Source organism: Rhinoraja longicauda, chromosome 9 (genome assembly GCF_053455715.1).
Source record: "Rhinoraja longicauda isolate Sanriku21f chromosome 9, sRhiLon1.1, whole genome shotgun sequence".
In the NCBI taxonomy this organism is placed as follows: Eukaryota; Metazoa; Chordata; class Chondrichthyes; order Rajiformes; family Arhynchobatidae; genus Rhinoraja; species Rhinoraja longicauda.
The window spans coordinates 54,242,265-54,265,388 of NC_135961.1; the positions used below are offsets into that span (position 1 = coordinate 54,242,265).

Consider the following 23,124-nt stretch of genomic DNA (forward strand, 5'->3'; position numbering starts at 1 on the left):
ACCAGACAATACTTTTATTGAGATGAATCAACAGATTTGCACAGGCATAAGGTGGAGAGTGAGCACTTACATGAACACACTGATCGCTGGTTTGTAAAGCCTCTTTTACCAGTGCTGTATGCCAGAGGGGCAGAACTGAGGGAGTGCCGCACTGTGGGAGGGGCAGTGCAGAGGGTGTGCCACTCTGTCAAAGAGGCAGCAAGGGAGTGCCGCACTGTCAGAGGATTGGTGAGGGAGTGAAGCACTGTGGGAGAGGCAGTACTGAGGGAGTACTGCTCTGTGGGAGGGGCAGTACTGAGGGAATGCCGCACTGTGGCAGAGGCAGTACTGAGGGAGGAGCAGTACTGAGGGAGCACCGCACTGTGGGAGGGGCAGTACTGAGGGAGCACCGCACTGTGGGAGGGGCAGTACTGAGGGAGCACCGCACTGTGGGAGGGGCAGTACTTAGGGAGTACTGCTCTGTGGGAGGTGCAGTACTGAGGGAGTGCCGCACTGTGGAAGGGGCAGTACTTAGGGAGTACTGCTCTGTGGGAGGTGCAGTACTGAGGGAGTGCCGCACTGTGGGCAGGGCAGTACTGAGTGAGTGCCGCACTGTGGGAGGGGCAGTACTGAGGAAATGCTGCACTGTGGGAGGGGCAGTACTGAGGGAGCGCCACACTGTCAGAGGGACAGTGAGGGAGTGCTGCACTTTCGGAGGGGCAGTAATGAGGGAGTGCCGCACTGTGGGAGGGGCGGTACTGAGTGAGGGCCGCACTGTAAGAGGGGCATTGAGGGAGTGCGACAATGTGGGAGGGGCGGTACTGAGGGAGTGCCACATCGTCAGAGGGGCAGTGAGGGAGTGCTGCACTTTCGGAGGGGCAGTAATGAGGGAGTGCCGCACTGTGGGAGGGGCGGTACTGAGTGAGGGCCGCACTGTAAGAGGGGCATTGAGGAAGTGCGACAATGTGGGAGGGGCGGTACTGAGGGAGTGCCACATCGTCAGAGGGGCAGTGAGGGAGTGCCGCACTGTGAGAGGGGCATTACTGAGGGAATGCAACGCTACGGCAGGAGCAATACTGAAAGAGTGGCGTACCTTTGAAGCGCTTCTCTCAAGAGTGGCTGTTAATTGTGTATATTTGTGCGTAAGTGTGCGTCACATGGCAAGTAAAACATTGACAACCCCAAAAAACCCGAAAGTTCAATTGTCCCAAATTTGTGCCGAGCAAGGAACAAGTGCGAACAAACTGGCTGGAGATTTCACGTACATCTTCAACATCTCAATTTGATGGTCCAAGGTCACAACCTACTTCAAAGTTTATCCATCATGGCGGTGTCCAAGAGCAAGATGGCATGCCTCAACGACTAGGAATCACTGACACCCACGGCCGTTGTGATGAAGTACTTCGAGAGGTTGGTTACGATGGGATCAACTCCTCCTCATTAGTGGCCTGGACCCATTCAACGCGCCTCCCTCCACAACAGGACGACAGTGGTATCAATATTGCTCGCTCTGCACTCTCCAGATCACTTGGACAACAGCAACGCGTACATCAAGCAGTTGTTCATTGACGACAGCTTGGCGTTCAACACCATCATCTTGGCCAGCCCCATCATCAAATTCAGAGAACTGGCCCTCTGCTCCTCCCAATGCAAATGGATCCTTCACATTCAGTATGGATTGGCTACGAAACTCCAGCTCACTGACCATTAGCACTGGGGCAACTCGGGACTGCGTGCTCAGTCCCCTGCTCTAATCTCTCTAAACCCACGAATGTATAGCCAGGCACAATTCCCATGCCACATCTAAATTCACTGACGACACCACAGTCACAGACAAATAGCAGATAACGATGACTCAGAATACAGGAGGGAGATCGACAATCCACTCGAGTGGTGCCAGAACAACACTTTGCTCTCAACGTTAGCAAGGCAAGCAACCGATTATTAACTTCAGGAAGGGAAAGCCAAGGGCCCATGAACCTGTCTTCATTTGCAGGATGACGGTGAAGGGTGTTAACAGCTTCTGATGCCAGGGTGTGCATCTCTGATAATCTGTCCTGGGTCCAGCACATTGATATAAATCACAAACGAAAGCTCACCAATGTCCGACTTTGTCAGAGGTTTAGGGAGATTCAACACGTCAGTGAATATTCTAGCAATCTTCAACGAGTTTACAGCAGACAGCATACTGACTGGTTGCATCACGACACGATTCAGAAATTCGAATGCTCAAGAACGAAGGAGGCTGCAGAGGGTGGTGGATATTGCCTGGTCCACCATGGGTGCTGACCACTTCACCATCAAAGGGATTTACAGGAAGCACTGCCTCAAGAAGGCAGCTAATATCAAAGACCAACATCACCCTGGCCACGCTCTCAGTACCACCATATGGAAGAAGATACAGGCGCCCGAGATCCCATGACATCCAGGTTCAAGAACAGCTTCTTCCCATCAATCATCAAGGTCTTGAACTACCCTGCACAATCCTAACCACCCTACCTCAACACTCAGCCTCTTTGGGCTTTGCACTCCTAACCACCCTACCTCAACACTCAGCCTCTTTGGGCTTTGCACTCCTAACCACCCTACCTCAACACTCAGCCTCTTTGGGCTTTGCACTCCTAACGTTATTCTACATGGATGGGTTTTTTCACTATCATGGCCTGGTTTACTTCAAATAACGGATAATTTATTGTATATTTATTGTTGTAATTGCATCTAATATGCCTGTAAAGTGGTAGTAGTAAGAACTTCGTTGTTCTGGTTCATATCGGGTGCATATGACAAATAAACACTTTTGGTTTTTGATGTCTTGTGATACCTAGAAACCATTAAAGAATTATTCTCTGGGGAACATTTGTCCCTCACACCAGTAGCTTTTTTGTCCCAGTCCCAAACCCTCATTGGAATGTGTGTCTCAGTCTGTGTTTGTGTGTGTCAGTCTGTGTGTGTGTGTCTCAGTCTGTGTTTGTGTGTGTTAGTCTGAGTCCAAGTGTCTGCTTGTGTGTGTGTGTGTGTCTTAGTCAGGATCTCTGTGTGTGTGTGTGTCTTAGTCAGAGTCTGTGTGTCTGAATCTTACCCTGAGTTTGTGTGTCTATGTCTTAGTCAGAGTCTCTGTGTGTATGTCTGAGACTGTGTGTCTTTGGCTGTGTGTGTGCGAAAGTGTGTGTGCGAATGTTAGGGCACGCACGCTAGAGTGTGTGTATGTGAGTGCACGTGTGCTTGTGAGCATGTATATGTGGGCATGAGAGTGAGAATGTGACTAACATGTGTAATTGTAATGTGGGCCTTATGGGTGGAACTGAGAAACAAGGAGATTATCACCTCTACATTGCACTGTAGGCCCCTAAATAGTCAGCGGAATTAGAAGGAAAAATATGCAGTGAGATTGTGGAGAGCTAAAAGAATAATAGGGTTGTCATAGTGTACAAAAATAAACTGCTGGAGGAACTCAGCGGGCCAGGCTGGATCTGTGGAGGGAAATTTACAGACCTCATTTAGGGTCAGGGCCCTTCCTCAAGGAGTTTACCTTTCCTAATATAGATGGGATAGAAACATAGAAAATAGGTGCAGAAGTAGGCAATTTGGCCCTTCGAGCCAGCACCGCCATTCAATATGATCATGGCTGATCATCCAAAATCAGTAGCCCGATTTTGTTCCATATCATATCTTCGTCCGCGCTGGGGCCTAACATCGAGGAGCTGGCGGCCTCTTGTTGGGGATCAACTTCGGGAGCTCCACCTGCGGGAGCCTGCAGATTTAACATCGTGGAGCTCGTGGTCCCTTGGTTAGGGACTGACTTCGGGAGCTCCAAGCCGCAGGAGCTTCGACCGCCCTGATGCAGAAGCTTCGATCGCCCCGACGTGGGAGCTTCGATCGCCAGCTGCGGGAGCTTCGATCGCCCCGACTGCAAATGGTTCGGCTGCCCCGTCCGCGGGAGGGAAGAAGATAACACTTTATTGCCTTCCATCGCAGTGCGTTGTGATGGATGTTTATGCTAATTTTTGTAGTTGTGTGTCTTGCTGCTTTTTGGTATGACTGTATGGCAAATCAAATTTCTTGTACGTTAACATACTTGGCTAATAAATTATTTGTATCTTGTTCCTGCTTTCTCCCCATATGCCTTGATTCCGTTAGCCCTAAGAGTCATATCTAACTCTCTCTTGAATTCATCATGGATTGCCATAGTGCCATGTTTCGGGTCGAGACCCTTCTTCAGACCAGAGTCTGAAGAAGGGTCTCGACCCGAAATGTCACCCATTCCTTCTCTCCTAGATGCTGCCTGACCTGCTGAGTTACTCCAGCATTTTGTGATACCTTATGGATAGTATGGATAGAAATGAGGAATTGTAAGGGTAAAAAGACCCTAATGGGAGTTATCTATAGGCCCTCAAACAGTAGCCTCGACATAGGGTGCAAGTTGAATCAGGAGATAAAATTGGCGTGTCACAAATGTAATGCTACGGTGGTTATGGGAGATTTCAACATGCAGGTAGACTGGGAAAATCAGGTTGGAAATGGACCCCAGGAAAGAGAGTTTGTAGAGTGCCTTTGAGATGGATTCTTAGAACAGCTTGTACTGGAGCCTACCAGGGAGAAGGCAATTCTGGATTTAGTGTTGTGTAATGATCCTGATCTGATAAGGGGACTAGAGGTAAAAGAGCCATTAGGAGGCAGTGATCACAACATGATAAGTTTTACTCTGCAAATGGAAAGGCAGAAGGGAAAATCGGAAGTGTCGGTATTACAGTATAGCAAAGGGGATTACAGAGGCATGAGGCAAGAGCTGGCCAAAATTGACTGGAAGGAGGCCCTAGCAGGGAAGACGGTAGAACAGCAATGGCAGGTATTCCTGGGAATAATGCAGAGGTTGCAGGATCAATTTATCCCAAAGAGGCGGAAAGACTCTAAGGGGAGTAAGAGACACCTGTGGCTGACGAGGGAAGTCAAGGACAGCATAAAAATTAAGGAGAGGAAGTATAACATAGCAAAGATGAGTGGGAAGACAGAGGATTGGGACTCTTTTAAAGAGCAACAAAAGTTAATTAAAAAGGCAATACGGGGAGAAAAGATGAGGTACGAGGGTAAACTAGCCAATAATATAAAGGAGGATAGCAAAAGTTTTTTTAGGTACGTGAAGAGGAAAAAAATAGTCAAGGCAAATGTGGGTCCCTTGAAGACAGAAGCAGGGGAATTTATTATGGGGAACAAAGAAATGGCAGACGAGTTAAACCATTACTTTGGATCTGTGTTTACTGAGGAGGATACACACAATCTCCCAAATGTTCTAGGGGCCGGAGAACCTAGGGTGATAGAGGAACTGAAGGAAATCCACATTAGGCAGGAAATGGTTTTGGGTAGACTGATGGGACTGAAGGCTGATAAATCCCCAGGGCCTGATAGTCTGCATCCCAGGGTACTTAAGGAGGTGGCTCTAGAAATAGTGGAAGCATTGGAGATCATTTTTCAATGTTCTATAGATTCAGGATCAGTTCCTGTGGATTGGAGGATAGCAAATGTTATCCCACTTTTTAAGAAAGGAGGGAGAGAGAAAACGGGTAATTATAGACCAGTTAGTCTGACATCAGTGGTGGGGAAGATGCTGGAGTCAATTATAAAAGACGAAATTGCTGAGCATTTGGATAGCAGTAACAGGATCATTCCGAGTCAGCATGGATTTACGAAGGGGAAATCATGCTTGACAAATCTACTGGAATTTTTTGAGGATGTAACTAGGAAAATTGACAGGGGAGAGTCAGTGGATGTGGTGTACCTCGACTTTCAGAAAGCCTTCGACAAGGTCCCACATAGGAGATTAGTGGGCAAAATTAGAGCACATGGTATTGGGGGTAGGGTACTGACATGGATAGAAAATTGGTTGACAGACAGAAAGCAAAGAGTGGGGATAAATGGGTCCCTTTTGGAATGGCAGGTAGTGACCAGTGGGGTACCGCAAGGTTCGGTGCTGGGACCCCAGCTATTTACGATATACATTAATGACTTAGATGAAGGGATTAAAAGTACCATTAGCAAATTTGCAGATGATACTAAGATGGGGGGTAGTGTGAATTGTGAGGAAGATGCAATAAGGCTGCAGGGTGACTTGGACAGGTTGTGTGAGTGGGCGGATACATGGCAGATGCAGTTTAATGTAGATAAGTGTGAGGTTATTCACTTTGGAAGTAAGAATAGAAAGGCAGATTATTATCTGAATGGTGTCAAGTTAGGAAGAGGGGATGTTCAACGAGATCCTAGTGCATCAGTCACTGAAAGGAAGCATGCAGGTACAGCAGGCAGTGAAGAAAGCCAATGGAATGTTGGCCTTCGTAACAAGAGGAGTTGAGTATAGGAGCAAAGAGGTCCTTCTACAGTTGTACCGGGCCCTGGTGAGACCGCACCTGGAGTACTGTGTGCAGTTTTGGTCTCCAAATTTGAGGAAGGATATTCTTGCTATTGAGGGCGTGCAGCGTAGGTTCACTAGGTTGATTCCCGGGATGGCGGGACTGTCGTATGTTGAAAGGCTGGAGCAATTAGGCTTGTATAGACTGGAATTTAGAAGGATGAGGGGGGATCTTATTGAAACATATAAGATAATTAGGGGATTGGACACATTAGAGGCAGGAAACATGTTCCCAATGTTGGGGGAGTCCAGAACAAGGGGCCACAGTTTAAGAATAAGGGGTAGGCCATTTAGAACGGAGATGAGGAAAAACTTTTTCAGTCAGAGAGTGGTGAAGGTGTGGAATTCTCTGCCTCAGAAGGCAGTGGAGGCCAGTTCGTTGGATGCTTTCAAGAGAGAGCTGGATAGAGCTCTTAAGGATAGCGGAGTGAGGGGGTATGGGGAGAAGGCAGGAACGGGGTACTGATTGAGAGTGATCAGCCATGATCGCATTGAATGGCGGTGCTGGCTCGAAGGGCTGAATGGCCTACTCCTGCACCTATTGTCTATTGTCTATTGTCTTAGTTTTAATATAGTCATGGAAGAGAACAGAACTTGCCCACAGTTTAAAATTCTAAATTGGGCAAGGCAAATTTTGACACAAATTTTGAAAGAGTTTGCAAAAATTGATTGGAGTAGATTGTTTGAGGACAAGGGGATGTCTTGCAAGTGGGTGACTTTTAACAGTGAGAATTCAAGGCCTGTGTGATGCCATTAGACCGAGGGACAAGGCTGGCAACAGAATGGGACCCTGAATGACAAGAGATATTGAGGCTCAGGCCAGAAGAAAGGAGGAAGCATGGATCAAGTGCAGGCAGCTTGGATCAAGTGCAGGCAGCTGGGATCAAGTGTATCCATGGAGGCTGGAGTATACTTAATGAAATCAGGAGGGCGAAAAGGGGATAGACACAAAAAGCTGGAGTAAGTCAGCGGGACAGGCAGCATCTCTGGTTAGAAGGAATGGGTGATGTTTCAGGTTTGACAGATAGCTTTGACAAGGAGGATTGAGGAGAATCCAAAGAGGTTTTTTTCAGTATGTTAAGTATAGAAGTTTAGAAACTGGGTGAGAAAGAGACGGGCATAATAATGGGGAAAGACGAGTGTCAGTGATCATGTTCCTTATCACCTGATCTAACTAATCTCCAGCTGTACCCACTGCTCCCCGCCTCCCCTCACCAGCTCGGCATTGAAGACCAATTCCTCCCTCTTTCAAATCTGAGGAAGGACCTCGGCCCGAAACATTGACCGTTTTCTCTTTCCACAGATGCTGCCTGACTGACTGAGTTCTTCCAGCATTTCCATTTCCGTTTCAGATCGCAGCATCCGCAGTCCGACTGGTTTTCCATTACAGATGAAAACACTCAGCAAGCCTCTGCGGGAAAACACGAGCAGCCTCTGCGGAGAGAGAGGCAGGGACACTCCAGGAGTGTAGAAAGGAACAGCAGATGCTGGTTTACACCGAAGATAGACACAAAGTGCTAGAGTAACTCAGCAGGTCAGGGGGCATCTCTGGAGAAAAAGGACCAGGTGATATTTCTGGTCAGAACCCTTCTTCAGACTGAAGACGCGTTCCGACCTGAAATATCACCCATCCTTTTTCTCCAGAGATGCTGCCTGGCCCGCTGAGTTACTCCAGCACTTTGTGTCTAACTTTCCAGGAGTGTTCCCGATCTGGTTCATGTTTCCTGGCTGTCTATCCTGTTTCGGAAAGAGCGGTCTGGACTTGGGGAAACTCAGGAGGGGATGCTCTGGGACTGGGAATGGTGCAGAGTGAAGGGCCGCTTATTCAGTCCATGGAGGATAGTGCGGGACAGAGGTTTTGCCTTTAAACTATCACCACCTTGAGAGCAAAGGGTTAAATCAAATCTGATGAGGGTTATGGGTGGGGGGTGGTGGAAGATGGTCGTACGTGGGAAGGGAGGGTGCTGAGGATATGGGAGAGCCACCTCAGACAGGGACAACCCCTCGACACACACAGCACTGAACGTGGGGCAGGTTTGTGCTTTCCACAGCTGGGAATTCCATTTAAAATGGGGAAACGTTGTAGGAATTAATGTAAAAAAAAGGGTTTCAATCCTTACTGCAGCGATGATCACAGATAAGAGATCAGGGCATGCTGGACCAGACAGGCCAGGCTAGAGGGAGACAAAACAGGATGGACTGGGTCATACCAGGCCTGCAATAGGACAGAGCAGGGCCAATACTAGACCAGAGTGGGCCAGGACTGGATTGAGCCTGACCAGGGCTGGACCAGAACAGGCCACGACCAAGCAACAGCTGAACTGTGCACAAGGAATTGAGTTTACGTTTGTTTACATGCCCCCAAGCTGAGAATCACTGTCTTTTCCCCCTCTAAGTGGCTGCCTACATTGTTCGGAATAAATATTTACAAATAAACCCTCGATGAGAAGCTTAGACTGGAGTCACCCCGAATCCAGGATCCTCTATCGCTCAGCGATGGCTCTCAGACGTTTATTTTTTCGGACCTCCTCTGAACGCCTGTCCTGGAATAAAATAACCAGCTATTAGAAGTGTTGTTCATCACCTAGTGCAGATTGAACACAGAATGAAGCTCATGCTAACCTGTCCCATCACATAAACCTTGTGTTAGGCACAGAATGAAGCTCCCTCTCCCCTGTCCCATCACCTAAACCCAGGGTTAGACACAGTGAAGCTCCCTCCAACTTGTCCCATCACCTAAACCCAGGGTTAGACACAGTGCAGCTCCCTCCAGCCTGTCCCGTCACACAAACCTAGTGTTAGACACAGTGCAGCTCCCTCAAGCCTGTCCTATCACTCACCCCCAGGGCAGGAGTTAATTACAAAGTAAAGCATCCTCTGCACCATCCTGTCACATAATGGCAGGGTTAGACCCAGTGTAGCTCCCTCCACACTGTCCCATCACACACTCCCTGGGCACAGATTGAAGCTCCCTCCACCCCGTCCCAACACATATATCCAGAGTTGGACATAGAGAAAAGTTCCCTCCGCCCCATCCCATCACAAACTCCCACGGCACACGTTGGCAGGTCCAGGCAGCGGATAGTCGATGGCCGCACAAGGGTCGGCTTCCTGCCCCTCTTCCGGGCTCACGTCTGTGTCCCTGGAGAGGGAACACGCCGTGTCCACGGGGACGCTTTCCGTGAACGCTGGTCGCCGCGGGAGGTTGAATGTATTATTGACAAAGTTGGCGGAATTTTAATTTGATCTTTTTTTTGTTTGTAAACTGCCAATACAGGCAGCTTTTGATTAGATCGCGTTACTACTTTGTATGTTTGTTTTCGATTTGGAATAAAGTATTTGTAAATTTAAAAAAATAATAATAATAAAAATATATATTTTTAAACGGCACAGGTTGGACACGGACTGAAGCTCCCTCTGCACTGTCCCATCACATAGTTCCAGGGTTAGACCCAGAGAGAAGTTCCCTCTACACTGTCCTATCCCAAGGGTTAGCCACAGAGTGAAGCTCTGTCCACTCTGTCCTATCACATATACCCAGGTTAGACAACGAATAAAGCCTCCCCCCCTCACATCACACACTCCCAAGTCACAGGTTGGACAGAGTGAAGCTCCTTCTGTACTATTCCATCACACACTCACTGGGCACAGAGTGAAGCTCCCATCCACCTACTGATCCTACCGATCGTTTGACGGCACTGGGCCTGTACTCGGTGGAGTTTAGAAGAATGAGGGGGGGACCTCATTGAAACCTACAGAATACTGCAGAGGAAGGCTTGGATAGAGTGGATGTGGATGAGGATGTTTCCACTAGTGGGAGAGTCTAGGACTAGAGGTCATAGCCTCAGAATTAAAGGACGTTCTTTTAGGAAAAAGTTGAGGAGAAATTTCTTTAGTCAGAGGCAAAGATACTAGAGGAACAAGATGGACCATTAAGTTGAAATCGCCTATACTGAAGTGTAGTACGCAAAGGAGCCATTCTAGTAGGCAAAACCCGCCGTTCGTTATGCCTCTCGCAGTGTAATCAGTGTTTTGGGGAACAGTATGTGCGAATATATACCATTAAAATGCAGAATATATCTAATCTATCAATTCACAGATTTCTGTTATTTTTCATTTTAAATGTTGCTGCAAGTTTCTGCCTACTAAAATGGCGTCTTGATATACTACAGTTTTTAGGGTCGAGTGGTCTATCTTGTTCCTCTAGTATCTTTGGTCAGAGTTTAGTGAATCTGTGAAATTCTTTGCCACAGAAGGCTGTGGAGGCAGTCAGTGGATAAAGCAGAGATAGATAGATTCTTGATTAGTCACAGAGGTTATGGGGAGGTGGCAGGAGAATGGGGTGAGGAGGGAGAGATAGATCAGCCATGATTGAATGGTGGAGTAGACTTGATGGGCCAAATGGCCTAATTCGACTCCTATCACTTATGACCTGATGACACTCCCAGCACATGGTTAGTTGTAGAGTAAAGCCCCCTCTACATTGTCACATCACATATTCCCATGGTACAGATTAGGCACAGAGTGATGTTCTCTCTACACTATCTTGTCATGTATTCCCAGGCCATGGGTTAGACCCAGAGTAAAACCTCCTCTATACCCTTGTCCCATTGCATAATCTCAGGCCATGGGTTAGACACAGAGTAAAGCTCCCTCTACATGGTCTCATCACAAACTCCTATGGTACAGAGTTAGACACGCCCTCTATGCTGTCCTGTCACACACTCCCATGTTTAGTCACTGCAAATCCATTTTCAATTCCTTATCTACAAGGCTGGTATCCCACATTACCAATGCATCCATAGTTTAATGGTCAGTAGGAATTACCACGGACCTTTCTATCCTCGGCCTCCTCCACTGTTAGAGTGAGGCTACACGCAAATTGGAGGAACAGCACCACATTTTGCTTGGGCAGTTTACCACCCAGCGGTATGAATATTGATTTCTCTTATTTCAAGCAACTCTTGCATTCTCCCTCTAACTATCACTCCCCCGTCCTAGTCATCCTGCTAGTTTCACTGTTCGTACCCCTTTGTTATCACTTCCTCCACAGCCAACAATGAACCATTGTGGGCTCCTTGGCCAGCTCTGATTTGTTCCGTACCTTTTCATTCCCTCTCCCCCAACTCTCAGTCTGAAGAAGGGTCTTGATCTGAAACATCACCTATTCCTTTTCTCCAGAAATGCTGCCTGACCCACTGAGTTACTCTAGCATTTTGTGTCTATCTTCTCGTTAATAGTCATCTCTGTATTGCCATCATTTGGGATGTTTCATGGACCATCCCCTGGAGCAGCCAGGACTCAACCATCCCACGCACAATGCATTCCGTGCAGGTCCATGGACCAGTTACGGTTAGCACAAGTCTTTCTCCGAGCCACTCACGAATACCTTGCCTTAGCATAGCCCTTCCTCATTACACCACCCTCTCCACTGGGAAGTAGATCTTGTCCACTCCAAGCACGGGGAACTTCCCGATTGTGCCACTGTGCTTTCCAGTCAGGTTCTTCTGGAGAAGGGAAGTGATGTGGAGTTGGGAAAGGAAAGGGCATGACCATCCCAAGTATGGTCAGGAACGAGGAACAAGAACATCTCACCTTCTCCTGGAGCCGCTCCAACATGGCTGCCAGGTGGGCCTCTCTGTTCTCCTTTTGGATCTCGTTCTTCTGCTCCAGCTTCTCCTTGGCCATCCTGATGAAGTTGTTGTTTTCCTCAATGGCCTTCTGGATCACCTCCCGCTCGTGTTCCCTTTTCCCAGCCAGATGCTTCAGCAGCTCCGCCTCCTGACACTGGAAAAGCACAAGGCCCGCAGTGGTAACAGCGGGAAAGATCGTTTGACCATCTCCCCAGAGCTTTTGACCATCTCCCCAGAGCTTTTAACCATCTCCCCAGAGCTTTTAACCATCTCCCCAGAACTTTTCACCATCTCCCCAGAGCGTTTGACCATCTCCCCAGAGCTTTTCACCATTTCCCAAGAGCGTTTGACCATTTCCCTAGAACATTTCACCATCTCCCCAGCAGAGAATCCCAAACGCGTCTATCCAGACCCGAGGAACTCAGATGCCAGACTGTCGTGCATCTTCCCCAGATACTGGTCAGTCTCCCAGTGTCTCTCCCAGACCTCTACCAGTCTCTGGCTGTCTCCTCCACACGCCCGTCAGTATCCTAGTGTCTACCCTCCCTCCCCCAGCACACACCTCAGTCAGTCTCCAGGCATCGTAACCCAGAACCCAGTCAGATCTCCCGTTACCGCTATTCCACGTTGTTGCCATCCTACCTTCCTCCTTTCCTCAGCTGCCTCCAGTTTTTTCTGGATCTCCTCCAGGGATGGGTCCCGCTTTTTTGGGAGTGCCGTGTGGAATTCTGGAACCCCGTCAAAGGTTGGCGGCTTCAGGATGACCTCGAAGGACAGACCAGATGATCGCTTGTTCAGCTCCTTCACCTCCATGTCAGAGATAAAGCACCAGTTCTGGTCAGCTGGATCTGCAACACAAGGATCTTGTTCGGTCATCAGCATCACTCTTGGACAGGAAGCCATTCGCTCCCTCGATCCTACTCCACAGTGCAACGCACCTCCTCTTTTCTGCCAAAGATGCCACAGCAGAGGCGGCAAGGTGGCACAGCGGTAGAGTTGCTGCCTTACAGTGTCAGAGATCCAGGTTCGATCCTCACTACAGGTGCTGTCTGTACAGAGTTTGTATGTTCTCCCTGTGACCCTGTGGGTTTTCTCCAGGATCTCCGGTTTCCTCCCACAAGACGTACAAGTCTGTAGGCTAATTGGTTTGGTAAAATGGTAAATTGTCCCCAGTGTGCGTGGGATAGTGTTTGTGTGCGGGGATCACTGGTCGGCATGGATTCAGCAGGCCGAAAGGCCTGTTTCCATGCCATATCTCTAACCCAAACTAAGGCAGTCCCGACAAATACCTTTCAAATTCAGACCCAAAATAACTTTTAGATGCAGTTATGGAGAGTGTTCTCAATATTCTTAGTATCTTTGTGTTAATTTGCTTCTGATCTTCCTCCTGAAAGAACCTGCTTTGACTGTTTCATAAGTTCTTCTCAGTCTTATAAACCTCACCGATGAACATTCCCAAAGCCAGTAACACCCCCTGGTCTTCATCAGAAAGGGATCAGACATACAAGTTGGGACATTATGTTACAGGACATTGTTGAAACCGCCTATGGAACATGGTGTTCAATTTTGGTCACCCTTTTATAGGAAAGATGCCATTGAATGCAGAAAAGATTTACGAGGATGATACAGGGAATCAAGGGACTGGCTTATACAGGGGTTGGGCAACTTAGGACTTTATTCCTTGCTACGTAGGAGATTAACGGGTAAACTTAGAGGTGTATATAATTACTGGGGCATATTTCTTTAAGTCTAATTCGAGAGTTAAGAATTAGAGAGCATAGGTTTAAGGGGGGAAACATTTAATAAGAACCGGAGAGGAAAACTTTGTACATAGAGGGCGGTAAGTAAATGGAATGAGTTGTTAGAGGAAGCGATTGAGGCAGTTATAATAACAATATTTAAAAGACATTCGGACGGGTGTTGGTTAGGAAAGGTTTAGAGGGATATGGGCCAAATGCCGGCAAATGGGACTACCACAGTTGGGCATCTTGGTCAGCAAGGAGGAGTTGGGCCTAAGGTCCCGTTTCCGTGCTGTATGGTCCTGTGACTCTACAATCCTTCCCAAGGTGCAGTGTCTGCTCTGAGTGCATTATTACATAAGGGTCACGCTGTTACGCAGTGGTAAGGTCACTTACACGCACCTCTTTCCCTGGACCAAGGTCTAGTGACCATATCTCTGGACCCAGGTCGAGTGACCATATCTCTGCCATTCTCAAAGCCATCTCAATTCTGGTGATCTCCTCACCAAGGTGCCAAACCTTTCAATATTTCCTCATTTCCCAAAGTTGATTTGACTGTTCTTTGTGCTCAACCCCAATGTCATAAGGTCATAGGTCATAAGTGATAGAAGTAGAATTAATCAAAGGAGAGGGTCTTTCGGAGCTCATTGGAAGGAGAGCTCAAATTATTGAAGAGAGATTTTGTTAAATAGTCATAAGGTCATAAGGAATAGGAGTAGAATTAGGCCATTCAGCCCATCAAGTCTCCTCCGCCATTCAATCTCGGCTGATCTATCTCTCCCTCCTAACCCCATTCTCCGGCCTTCTTCCCGTAACCTCTGACACCTGCACTCTCCTCTTGTCTTCCTAATGTTCCTTTGCAATTCCCTGCTCCCCCTTCTTGGTGAAATCTTATAGAGATGTACATGAGAGGAATAGATTGGGTGGACGCACAGGGTCTTTTGCCCAGAGTCGGGAATCAAGAACCAGAGGACATAGGTTTAAGGTGAAGGGTGGAAAGATTTAATAGGAACCTGAAGGGTAATGTTTTCACACGGAGGGTGGTGGGTTTATGGAACGAGCTGCCAGAGGAGGTAGTTGAGGCAGGTACTATCGCAATGTTTAAGAAACATTTAGACAGGTACATGGATAGGACAGGTTTAGAGGGATATGGGCCAAATGCAGGCAGGTGGGACGAGTGTATAAAGGACATGTTGGCCAGTATGGGCAAGTTGTGCCGAAGGGCCTATTTCCACAGGTATGACTAATTGATGAGGCAATATTTACTCTGTATAAAGCATCAAGTTCAAAATCACAGTGTCCACATTTGGCGAGTGAGAATCAGCTCTGTAAACGTTCCCGGAGTAGTGCCAGCCTCCCACCCAGTGATGGCGCTGATTAACCTGGTCCCCACCGCTCACCGTCAAACTTGTAGAGAGTTCTACTGTGTGGTTCAGGGTTGAAGCAGGAGCAGAATATGTTGAAAAGGGGCAGTTCCTTCAGCTTCTTCTTGTAGGCTGAAAGTGAAGGAAAGATCAGATCAAATGAACAATCCCACCCTCCACCCTCATGCCTGAGACAACTCCAAGGCTGTGCAAACCTCTCCTACATCCCCGAGCCAAGGGCATCTGGTTATATTATTGACTTTGTTACAGAAGACCACTAACATGTTATAAATGCAGTTGCAGTACCGTGTTAGCACCCGAGGAGATTACACATCACTAACATATATTCAGCTGATGTGAATGTTACAGTACTTTTGGGACTCGAGAAGTATAGAAACAAGGAACTGCAGATGCTGGTTTACAAAAGACATAACTTGCTGAAGTAACTCAGCAGGTCAGGCAGCATCTCTGGGGAACATGGATAGGTGATGCTTTGAGTCAGGATTGTTCTTCAGACTGATTATGTGTGGTGGGGTTGGGGGGGGGGGGGGGGGGGGGGAGAGAAGCTGGAAGAGAGGAGGGGCAAGACAAAACCTGGCAAGTAATAGTCTGACACAGATGAGGAGGGCCATTTGATTAGCAAATGTTTGGACAACGGCCAGAGGTGAAAAGACAGAAGGTGTGAGACAAATGGATTGAAGTTGCCAATTGTGAAACTAGACGCAGGAATGTAGGAGGAGGGGAGGAAGAGGGGAGAAATAGTTGTGAGTCCAGGTGTATAGCTAGTTGATGTAGGGGTGCATGGATACAATAGTCTGAGGAAGGGACCCAAAACATCACCTCCACATGTTCTCCCGATATGCTGCCTGATCCGCTGAGTACTTTGTGTCCTTTTCCGTGGATATGAAAACGCTGTTACAGTGCAGCCAGGCGAGTGGGCTGTGGATAACACTTTTTCCAAGTACAGTCCTTTACAATACAACTTGTGTGGTTGGAAGAGTCGGACTATATCTTCAAGATGCGCCTGTTTTGTTTCTTTAACATGGAGCTTTTATTACATATTCACAGTATACAAAATACCACATTGATCAAAACTGCTATGCGTGCAGTTTGCCAACATCGATCATCAGATTGCAATATTGTCAGCCGTACCCATGATGCACTCGGGTCACGCAGCGCCCGGTGTTCACAGAATCCTTAAAATCCCCATGGACACCACATGTTCCTTCGCCAGGGAAACGCAGGCATGGCATAGGCCTGGAAGGGGAGCAGGGACTTGGGATTGTCCACTGCCTGGACCAGCAAATGGCCAGGCCCAGAAACAAACAGAGGGAGATTCATGTTCATAAGTTATAGGAGCAGAATTAGGCCATTCGGCCCATCAAGTCTATTCCGCCATTCAATTGTGGCTGATCTATGTTTCCCCCCTCAACCCCATTCTCCTGCCTTCTCCCCATAACCCCCAACACCCTTGCTGATCAATCTGTGCCTTAAAAATACCCCATGACTTGGCCTCCACAGCCTTCTATGACGGTGTGTGCAGGTCAGGGTGAAGCAATGCACAGAGCCCGAGGTGGGAGCTTGTTGGGAGAACAGGACGATACGTACCAGACAGCGACATGGTGAACGGAGTAAATGGCACTCAAACCACAGCGGAGAACAGCGGAGGATGGGGTTCAGGTGACAACCTGGGGAGGGAAAGGAAGAGGGAGTGAAGTGCTGGTGGCAAAGTCAGAAGATCCAGACACATCCAGGATGGATCCCACATAGATGGAGCAGGCACCCAACAGAGAGAACAGGTTAATTAAGCAGGTTAACAGCCCCACATTACAGTCCATTACTGTGCAGAGAATACATTATATATGTGGGACCCCCTTACTGTAGACAGAGCATGGAGTGGCATTAGATGCATCAGTTCAGGTCAGTTTAGTTTATTGGCACATGAACCAAAGTACAGTGAAAAGCTTTTGTTGCGTGCTAACAAGCCAGCGGAAAGACAATACACATGATTTCAATCGAGCCATTCACAGTGTACAGATACATGATAAGGGAATAATGTTAATTGCAAGATAAAGCCAGCAAAGTCCAATCAAAGATAGTCTGAGTGTCACCAATGAGATAGATAGTTGTTCAGCACATCTCTCTGGTTGTGGTAGGATGGTTCAGTTGCCTGATAACAGCTGGGAAGAAACTATCCCTGAATCTGTTTTCACACCTATACCTTTTGCCTGATGGGTGAGGGGAGAAGAAGGAGTGGCCAGGGTGCGACTCATCGTTGATCATGCTGCTGGCCTTGCCGAGGCAGTGCAAGGTATAAATGGAGTCAATGGATTGGAGGTTGGGATTTGTGATGGTCTGGGTTGCATCCACAAATCGTTGCATTCCAGGGTAGCTGGCCATTCAGGTGTGCAGGGATAGGTTCTTGGGTCCCACTCTCCAGCTGTGCAGAGGTGGTTCCAGGGACCTCCAGCTCTGCAAAGGTGGGTTTTGGGACCATTACCCACCAGCTGTGCTGGGGCAATGGGTGAGCAGTTCCAGCTGCGTTTCCGATCATTGTGTTACTGACCCATTGCTCCAGCCAGCCCAGCTCAGTTGGGACGGGGGAATGATGCCATGGGGAGGGGATTGGAGAGGCAGGGTGAGGGGGTTGGGGAGAGATGCAGCAGGGGGAGGGGAGTGGCAGGGGAGGGGGGTGGGGGAGTGGTGCGTGGGGGAGTAGTGTAGTGGGGAGGGGGTGGGGGAGTGGTGCAGCAGGGGGAGGGTGGGTGGAGGAGTGGCACGGCAGGGGAGGGGGTGGGGGAGTGGTGCGTGGGGGAGTAGTGTAGTGGGGAGGGGGTGGGGGAGTGGTGTGTGGGGGGGAGGGAGGGGGGAGGGAGTGGTGCAGCGAGGGAAGAGCACAGTGAATGCACAGCCAAATCTCTTGTCACAAACCCTGTCTGGGTTTTCAGCATCTCAAAATGGGAGGGTTGACTTTAACCTCACGGAGGTCTGCAAATGAGGAGTGGGTCTGAAGGGCTGAATGGCCTCCTCCTGCCCCCAGATAGCCGGTTCATGTGGTCAAGTCCCATCTCTGTTGTACAGTTGTAGATTAGTGGCCTGACTGTCCCTCAGTCTGCATTGGAGGAGATTGGAGGTTTAGCCTTGTCCTGGGCTCCCCAAACTGCAGCACTCCTCCATGGCCCCATTCCTCTGACTCCAGTGAGAACCTCAGCCACCAAACTACTCCCTACTACCGACTCACCTCCTCGGGCTCCCAAAGTGTTCAGTTTAGTTTAGAGAAACAGTGCGGAAACAGGCCCTTCGGCCCACCTAGTCCGCGCCGAATCCTGCACAGTAGCACTACCCTACGCACACTAGGGACAATTTACAATTATACCAGTCAATTGGCCTATAAATCTGTATGTCTTTGGAGTGCTTCACTTAATGGAAGCAGTCTCCATTTCCAAGGTGGTTCTGATGCAGGATTTAGACCAGAAACGTTGACCATCATTCTCCCCATCTCCCCACCCCAACACAAAGATGCTGCTCGATCCACTGAGCAGATTGTTCATTGTTTCTTGTGTCTCCACTTTCACACCTTGGTCCATATTCCCAAAATGTACCGAGGAAATGCAGGCTTAGTCTCCACTCTGGAACCTGATCTTTACATTGCTGTCTCATCTCATCTCATCACCAGGCTGTGGGCGAGAAGGGCTGGGCCAAATCCTGCTGGTCCAGGCCTCAGCTTCATGGGCCATTGATGGCTTTTGCTAATGGGGATTAGGGGGAACCCTGCAGTCCCATCTTTGGCCTGGGGTGTTGCTGGAGAGGCCATGATGTCATCCTGGGATGAGATCACATTTCCCCGTGTGATCCCACAGTTCAGCCTCATGCCCTTCCCTAACCCCAGACAGCAACAAAGCCCTGCCTCAACCAAAGATCTTCCACAGCGAATTACTCCCAGAATCATCTTTGGTGCAGAGGTGAGACTTTGTAAGAAAATAACTACAGATGCTGGTACAAATCGAAGGTATTTATTTCACAAAATGCTGGAGTAACTCAGCAGGTCATCCATTCCTTCTCTCCTGTGATGCTGCCTGACCTGCTGAGTTACTCCAGCATTTTGTGAAATAAATACCTAGAGGTGAGACTTTCACCACCGAGGTCAACAGCACGTCATCAGAGAAAAATATATATAGATTCGTGGAAAGGTGGGAGATTGCTCTTAGTAAATTGTATTATTTCCAGAAGAGTCATTGGATATTCAGGGGCTGGGAATGCCAGGGCACAGTGCTGGTAGAGGGTTGTTTTCATCAATGGGCATCCATGACCTGTGGTGCACTGCAGGGAACAACACTGGGATCATTTATTCACAAAAAGCTGGAGTAACTCAGCAAGTCAGGCAGTATCTCGGGAGAGAAGGAATGGGTGACGTTTCGGGTCGAGACCCTTCTTCAGACTGAAGAAAGGTCTCGACCCGAAACGTCACCCATTCCTTCTCTCCCGAGATGCTGCCTGACCTGCTGAGTTACTCCAGCTTTTTGTGAATAAATCGATTTGTACCAGCATCTGCAGTTATTTTCTTATACACTGGGATCATTGCTGTGTCAATACATGAGCAATTCGTATTGTGAATGCAGAAGGCGTGAACAGTAAATTTGCAGACGACAGCAAAGTTGGTGGTATTGATGAGAATGCAGATTATCTTGGGTTACAGGATGATATATTGGTCATTTGGGAAGATGGGAAGACTTTATTCCTTGGAGTGTAGGAGGCCAAGGTGTGATCTTATACAGGTGTATAAAATCCTGAGGGGAATAGGTAGGATGAATGTAGAGCCTTTTTTTCCCCAGCTTTGGGGAATCAAGAACTAGAGGGCATAGGTTTAAGAGAGAGCAAACATTTGAGAGGAACCCGAGGGGTAACTGTTCCATTCAGATGGTAGTTGATATGTGAAACAACCTGTTAGATGAAGTCGTTGAGGCAGGTACAATAACAACATTTTAAAGACATTTGGATAGGTACATGGATTGGAAAGGTTTAGAGGGATATGGACCAAACAAGGACAAATGGCACTGGTTTAGATGGGGCATCTTGATGGTCATGGATGAGTTGGGCCAATGGACCTGTTTCTGTGGTGTATGGGTCTATAACTGGCTTACCCCATAAATAAGGCATCTAAATCCCGAGGCAAGGACTAGATTGTGGTTGGAATCTGGAATGCAATGCCTGAGGGGTGGTAGAGGAGCATCTCGATGAGTGCTTGAATTGCTAAGGCATTAAAGACTATGGACCAAGTGCTGCAAAATGGGATTTACATGGATGGGCACCTAATGGTTAGTAAGGACATGATGGGCCGAAGAGCCCATTTCTGTGCTGCAGGATTCTCTGAATCTATGGCACAGGAATGCGATACAGAGGCTGAATTAGTAGCAGAGTGTGTTAGTTGCCGTGCTGAGCAGTCATTGGGAAGGGCTTCTCAGTCTACCCTGAGAAAGGCCCTCAGGCTACTGAATGACGCTCAGTGCAGTTCAAGATCCACATGAAACAATCTGCAAAGGAGGTTCACTTGATCCACAAGCCCCTTGGTAGGCTTCAATAATGGAAAGACAGACATTCAGCAAGCTGTTGAGAATTGGGAGGAAAGAAGCTGGCTGTGTATTTCTGCTCGAATGCATCCAATGGGATAAACAAGCGACACATGTTTTCAGTGTCCAACCTATGGCTGGCTTGGGTCAGCAAACCATCGACCCATGTCCTGGGAGAGTGTGGTGGGACAATGTAGAGGGAGCTTCTCTTAGTGTCTAATCCTAGGACAATGCTACCCGGGGATTGTGTGACTGGATGGTTCACTCCGTGTCTAAACCTGGGAGGGGGTGATGGGAGGGTGTAGCGGGCATTTCACTCTGTATCTAAACCTGGGAATGTGTGGTGGGGCAGTGTTGAGAAAGATTCAGTCAGTGTCTAACCCAGAAGTGTGTGATGGGACAGTGTAGAGGGAGCTTCACTCTGTATCTTACCCAGAAATGTGTGATGGGACAGTGTAGAGGGAGCTTCACTCTGTATCTTACCCTGAGAGGGTGTGATGGGACAGTGTAGAGGGAGCTTCGCTCTGTATCTTACCCTGAGAGGTTGTGATGGGACAGTGTAGAGGGAGCTTCGCTCTGTATCTTACCCTGAGAGGGTGTGATGGGTGTGGCTGAGCCAGAGACAGCAGAGTGTCTCGACTGGACTTGTCAGCGATATGGCAGGCGGTAAGTCCCAGCTCTGCACGGTCTAACAACACACATTGCCCCAATGCCCAGCCTATGACCACACCCCTAACCCGGCCCGGGGTGAATGAAGAATCTCTGGCAATATTACAGAGCGGTGGTCCCTCGCATCTGGGTGTCAGGGAGCGGCACGGCCATGAACCTCTGGCACGGCGATCGCCACGCCGAGAGCACAGGGACATTGTCAACAGAAACCCGCAGTCGCCTCCTCACACCCTCCCGACGCCCAAAGACACAAACGAGACTGCAGATGCCGGAGTCTGGAACAACAAACTGCTGGAGGGACTCAGCGGCTCTGGCAGCATCTGGGAAAGGAAATGGCCAGTCCCCGTCCACTCCCCTGCACAACCTGATGCCTGACACGTTTTGTTCAGAGAGATGATAGCTGATCTCCCTCGATGCCACGATCCTGCACAAGCCCCACATCCCTCCACACCTTTAATTATCCGATTAATACCCACTGTCTGAAATGTATTCAGCCGCTGGGGTCTCGACAGAGAATTCCAGGCTCTCTTCCTCAATCCACCCCCTTCCTCCCCACCCTTCCTCTCCCCCCCCCTCCTTCCACCCCACCCATCCCTTGCTCCCCCACCCCCTCCTTCCACCCCACCCTCCCTCTCCCCCTCCTTCTCCCCCTCCCTCTCCCCTCCTTCATCCCCACCTTTCCTCCTTCCCCACCCACCCTTTCTTCCCCCACCCTCTCCTTCCTCCCCATCTTTCCCCCTTCCCACCCCCTCCCCACCTTGCTCCCCCCCTCTCCTTCCTCCCCATCACCCCCCCCCCTCCCCTCTTCCCTCTCCTTTCACCCTCCACACCCATCCCCTTGCGAAGGAATTTCATCTCTGTTTTGAGCACCCTGGGACCCCCTGTTTCTGGGTAGCCTGGCCGATGGCGATGGGAAGACCCTCCCTCATCCACCCTGTTGTACCTTACGATGAGATCGGTCAGGGGGCGGGTGTGGGGGCGGGGTGGGAGCCACCACTTCAGTGGATAGCGCTCACCGATCGATTCAGGCAGCTGACAAAAGGTGTGGGACACAGACACAGACTCTTTCCCCATCCATCCGCCCTCGTAGGAACGCACTATCCCCCCGCCGTTCCACAGCAAGACACAGTCCAATTTAAAAAAAACAGATTAGTTACCGTGTGTTTTTAATACAGATAGCCAAACAAATACCCCACCTTCCCGCAGACGCAACACAAGAATGAATGCGTCAAAGTCCAGTCCACCATCCAGCTGCACAGACACCTCGTGGCATGCATTATTCCACTTTATTACATTATTAAACCAAATGATCCAGAAACTCCATCCAGCATAAATTTCAGGGACTGGTAATTTTAAATACATTTTGCTCAATCCGTCCATTAAAAAAACCCCACCCATGTTAACAATACCACAGAAGCATGCAAAAATAAATAAATAATCAAAGCATGGACTAATGCAAGAAAACCACACCTGCACTGGTGGACAATGACGTGAGCGATCGAACTATATTATCAATGGAAGTCGCCCACGTCCCTTGCAATTGCAAAGATAGCAGCTGTTTGCATTTCACTACAAAACGCCGGCAAATCATCAGTCAGAGTCAATCGCCTGCCTTTTGCCCTGCTCCCACTTACCGCAGCTGCCGGTCTCCAGAGAAGCAGAGAGTGATGTGTCTGGACCAGCTCCCTGCCTCCGGACCAGCTCCCTGTCTCCGGCTCATTACATCACAGCCACACCGCCTGATTGGACCAAGCCACAGTCAGCTCCGATAGG

At 48.8% G+C, this 23,124-nt stretch overlaps 1 protein-coding gene across 3 annotated transcripts; it reads right to left on the reverse strand.

Moving 5' to 3' along the window:
- On the reverse strand, positions 1–23,124 carry LOC144596758 (stathmin-4-like). 3 transcript variants are annotated; one of them, XM_078405519.1, is made up of 6 exons: positions 22,986–23,124; positions 16,724–16,803; positions 15,152–15,247; positions 12,655–12,860; positions 11,975–12,166; positions 1–8,917 (listed from the first exon to the last, which is right to left on the reverse strand). In XM_078405519.1, exons 2-6 carry the CDS (start codon positions 16,734–16,736, stop codon positions 8,891–8,893), a joined length of 534 nt encoding a protein of 177 aa, XP_078261645.1. In that variant the 5' UTR covers positions 16,737–16,803; positions 22,986–23,124; the 3' UTR covers positions 1–8,890. The 3 variants fall into 3 exon arrangements, with proteins under 3 accessions (XP_078261645.1, XP_078261642.1, XP_078261644.1); XM_078405516.1 differs by having other exon boundaries at positions 1–8,922; XM_078405518.1 differs by lacking the exon at positions 22,986–23,124 and adding an exon at positions 22,822–22,895 and having other exon boundaries at positions 1–8,922.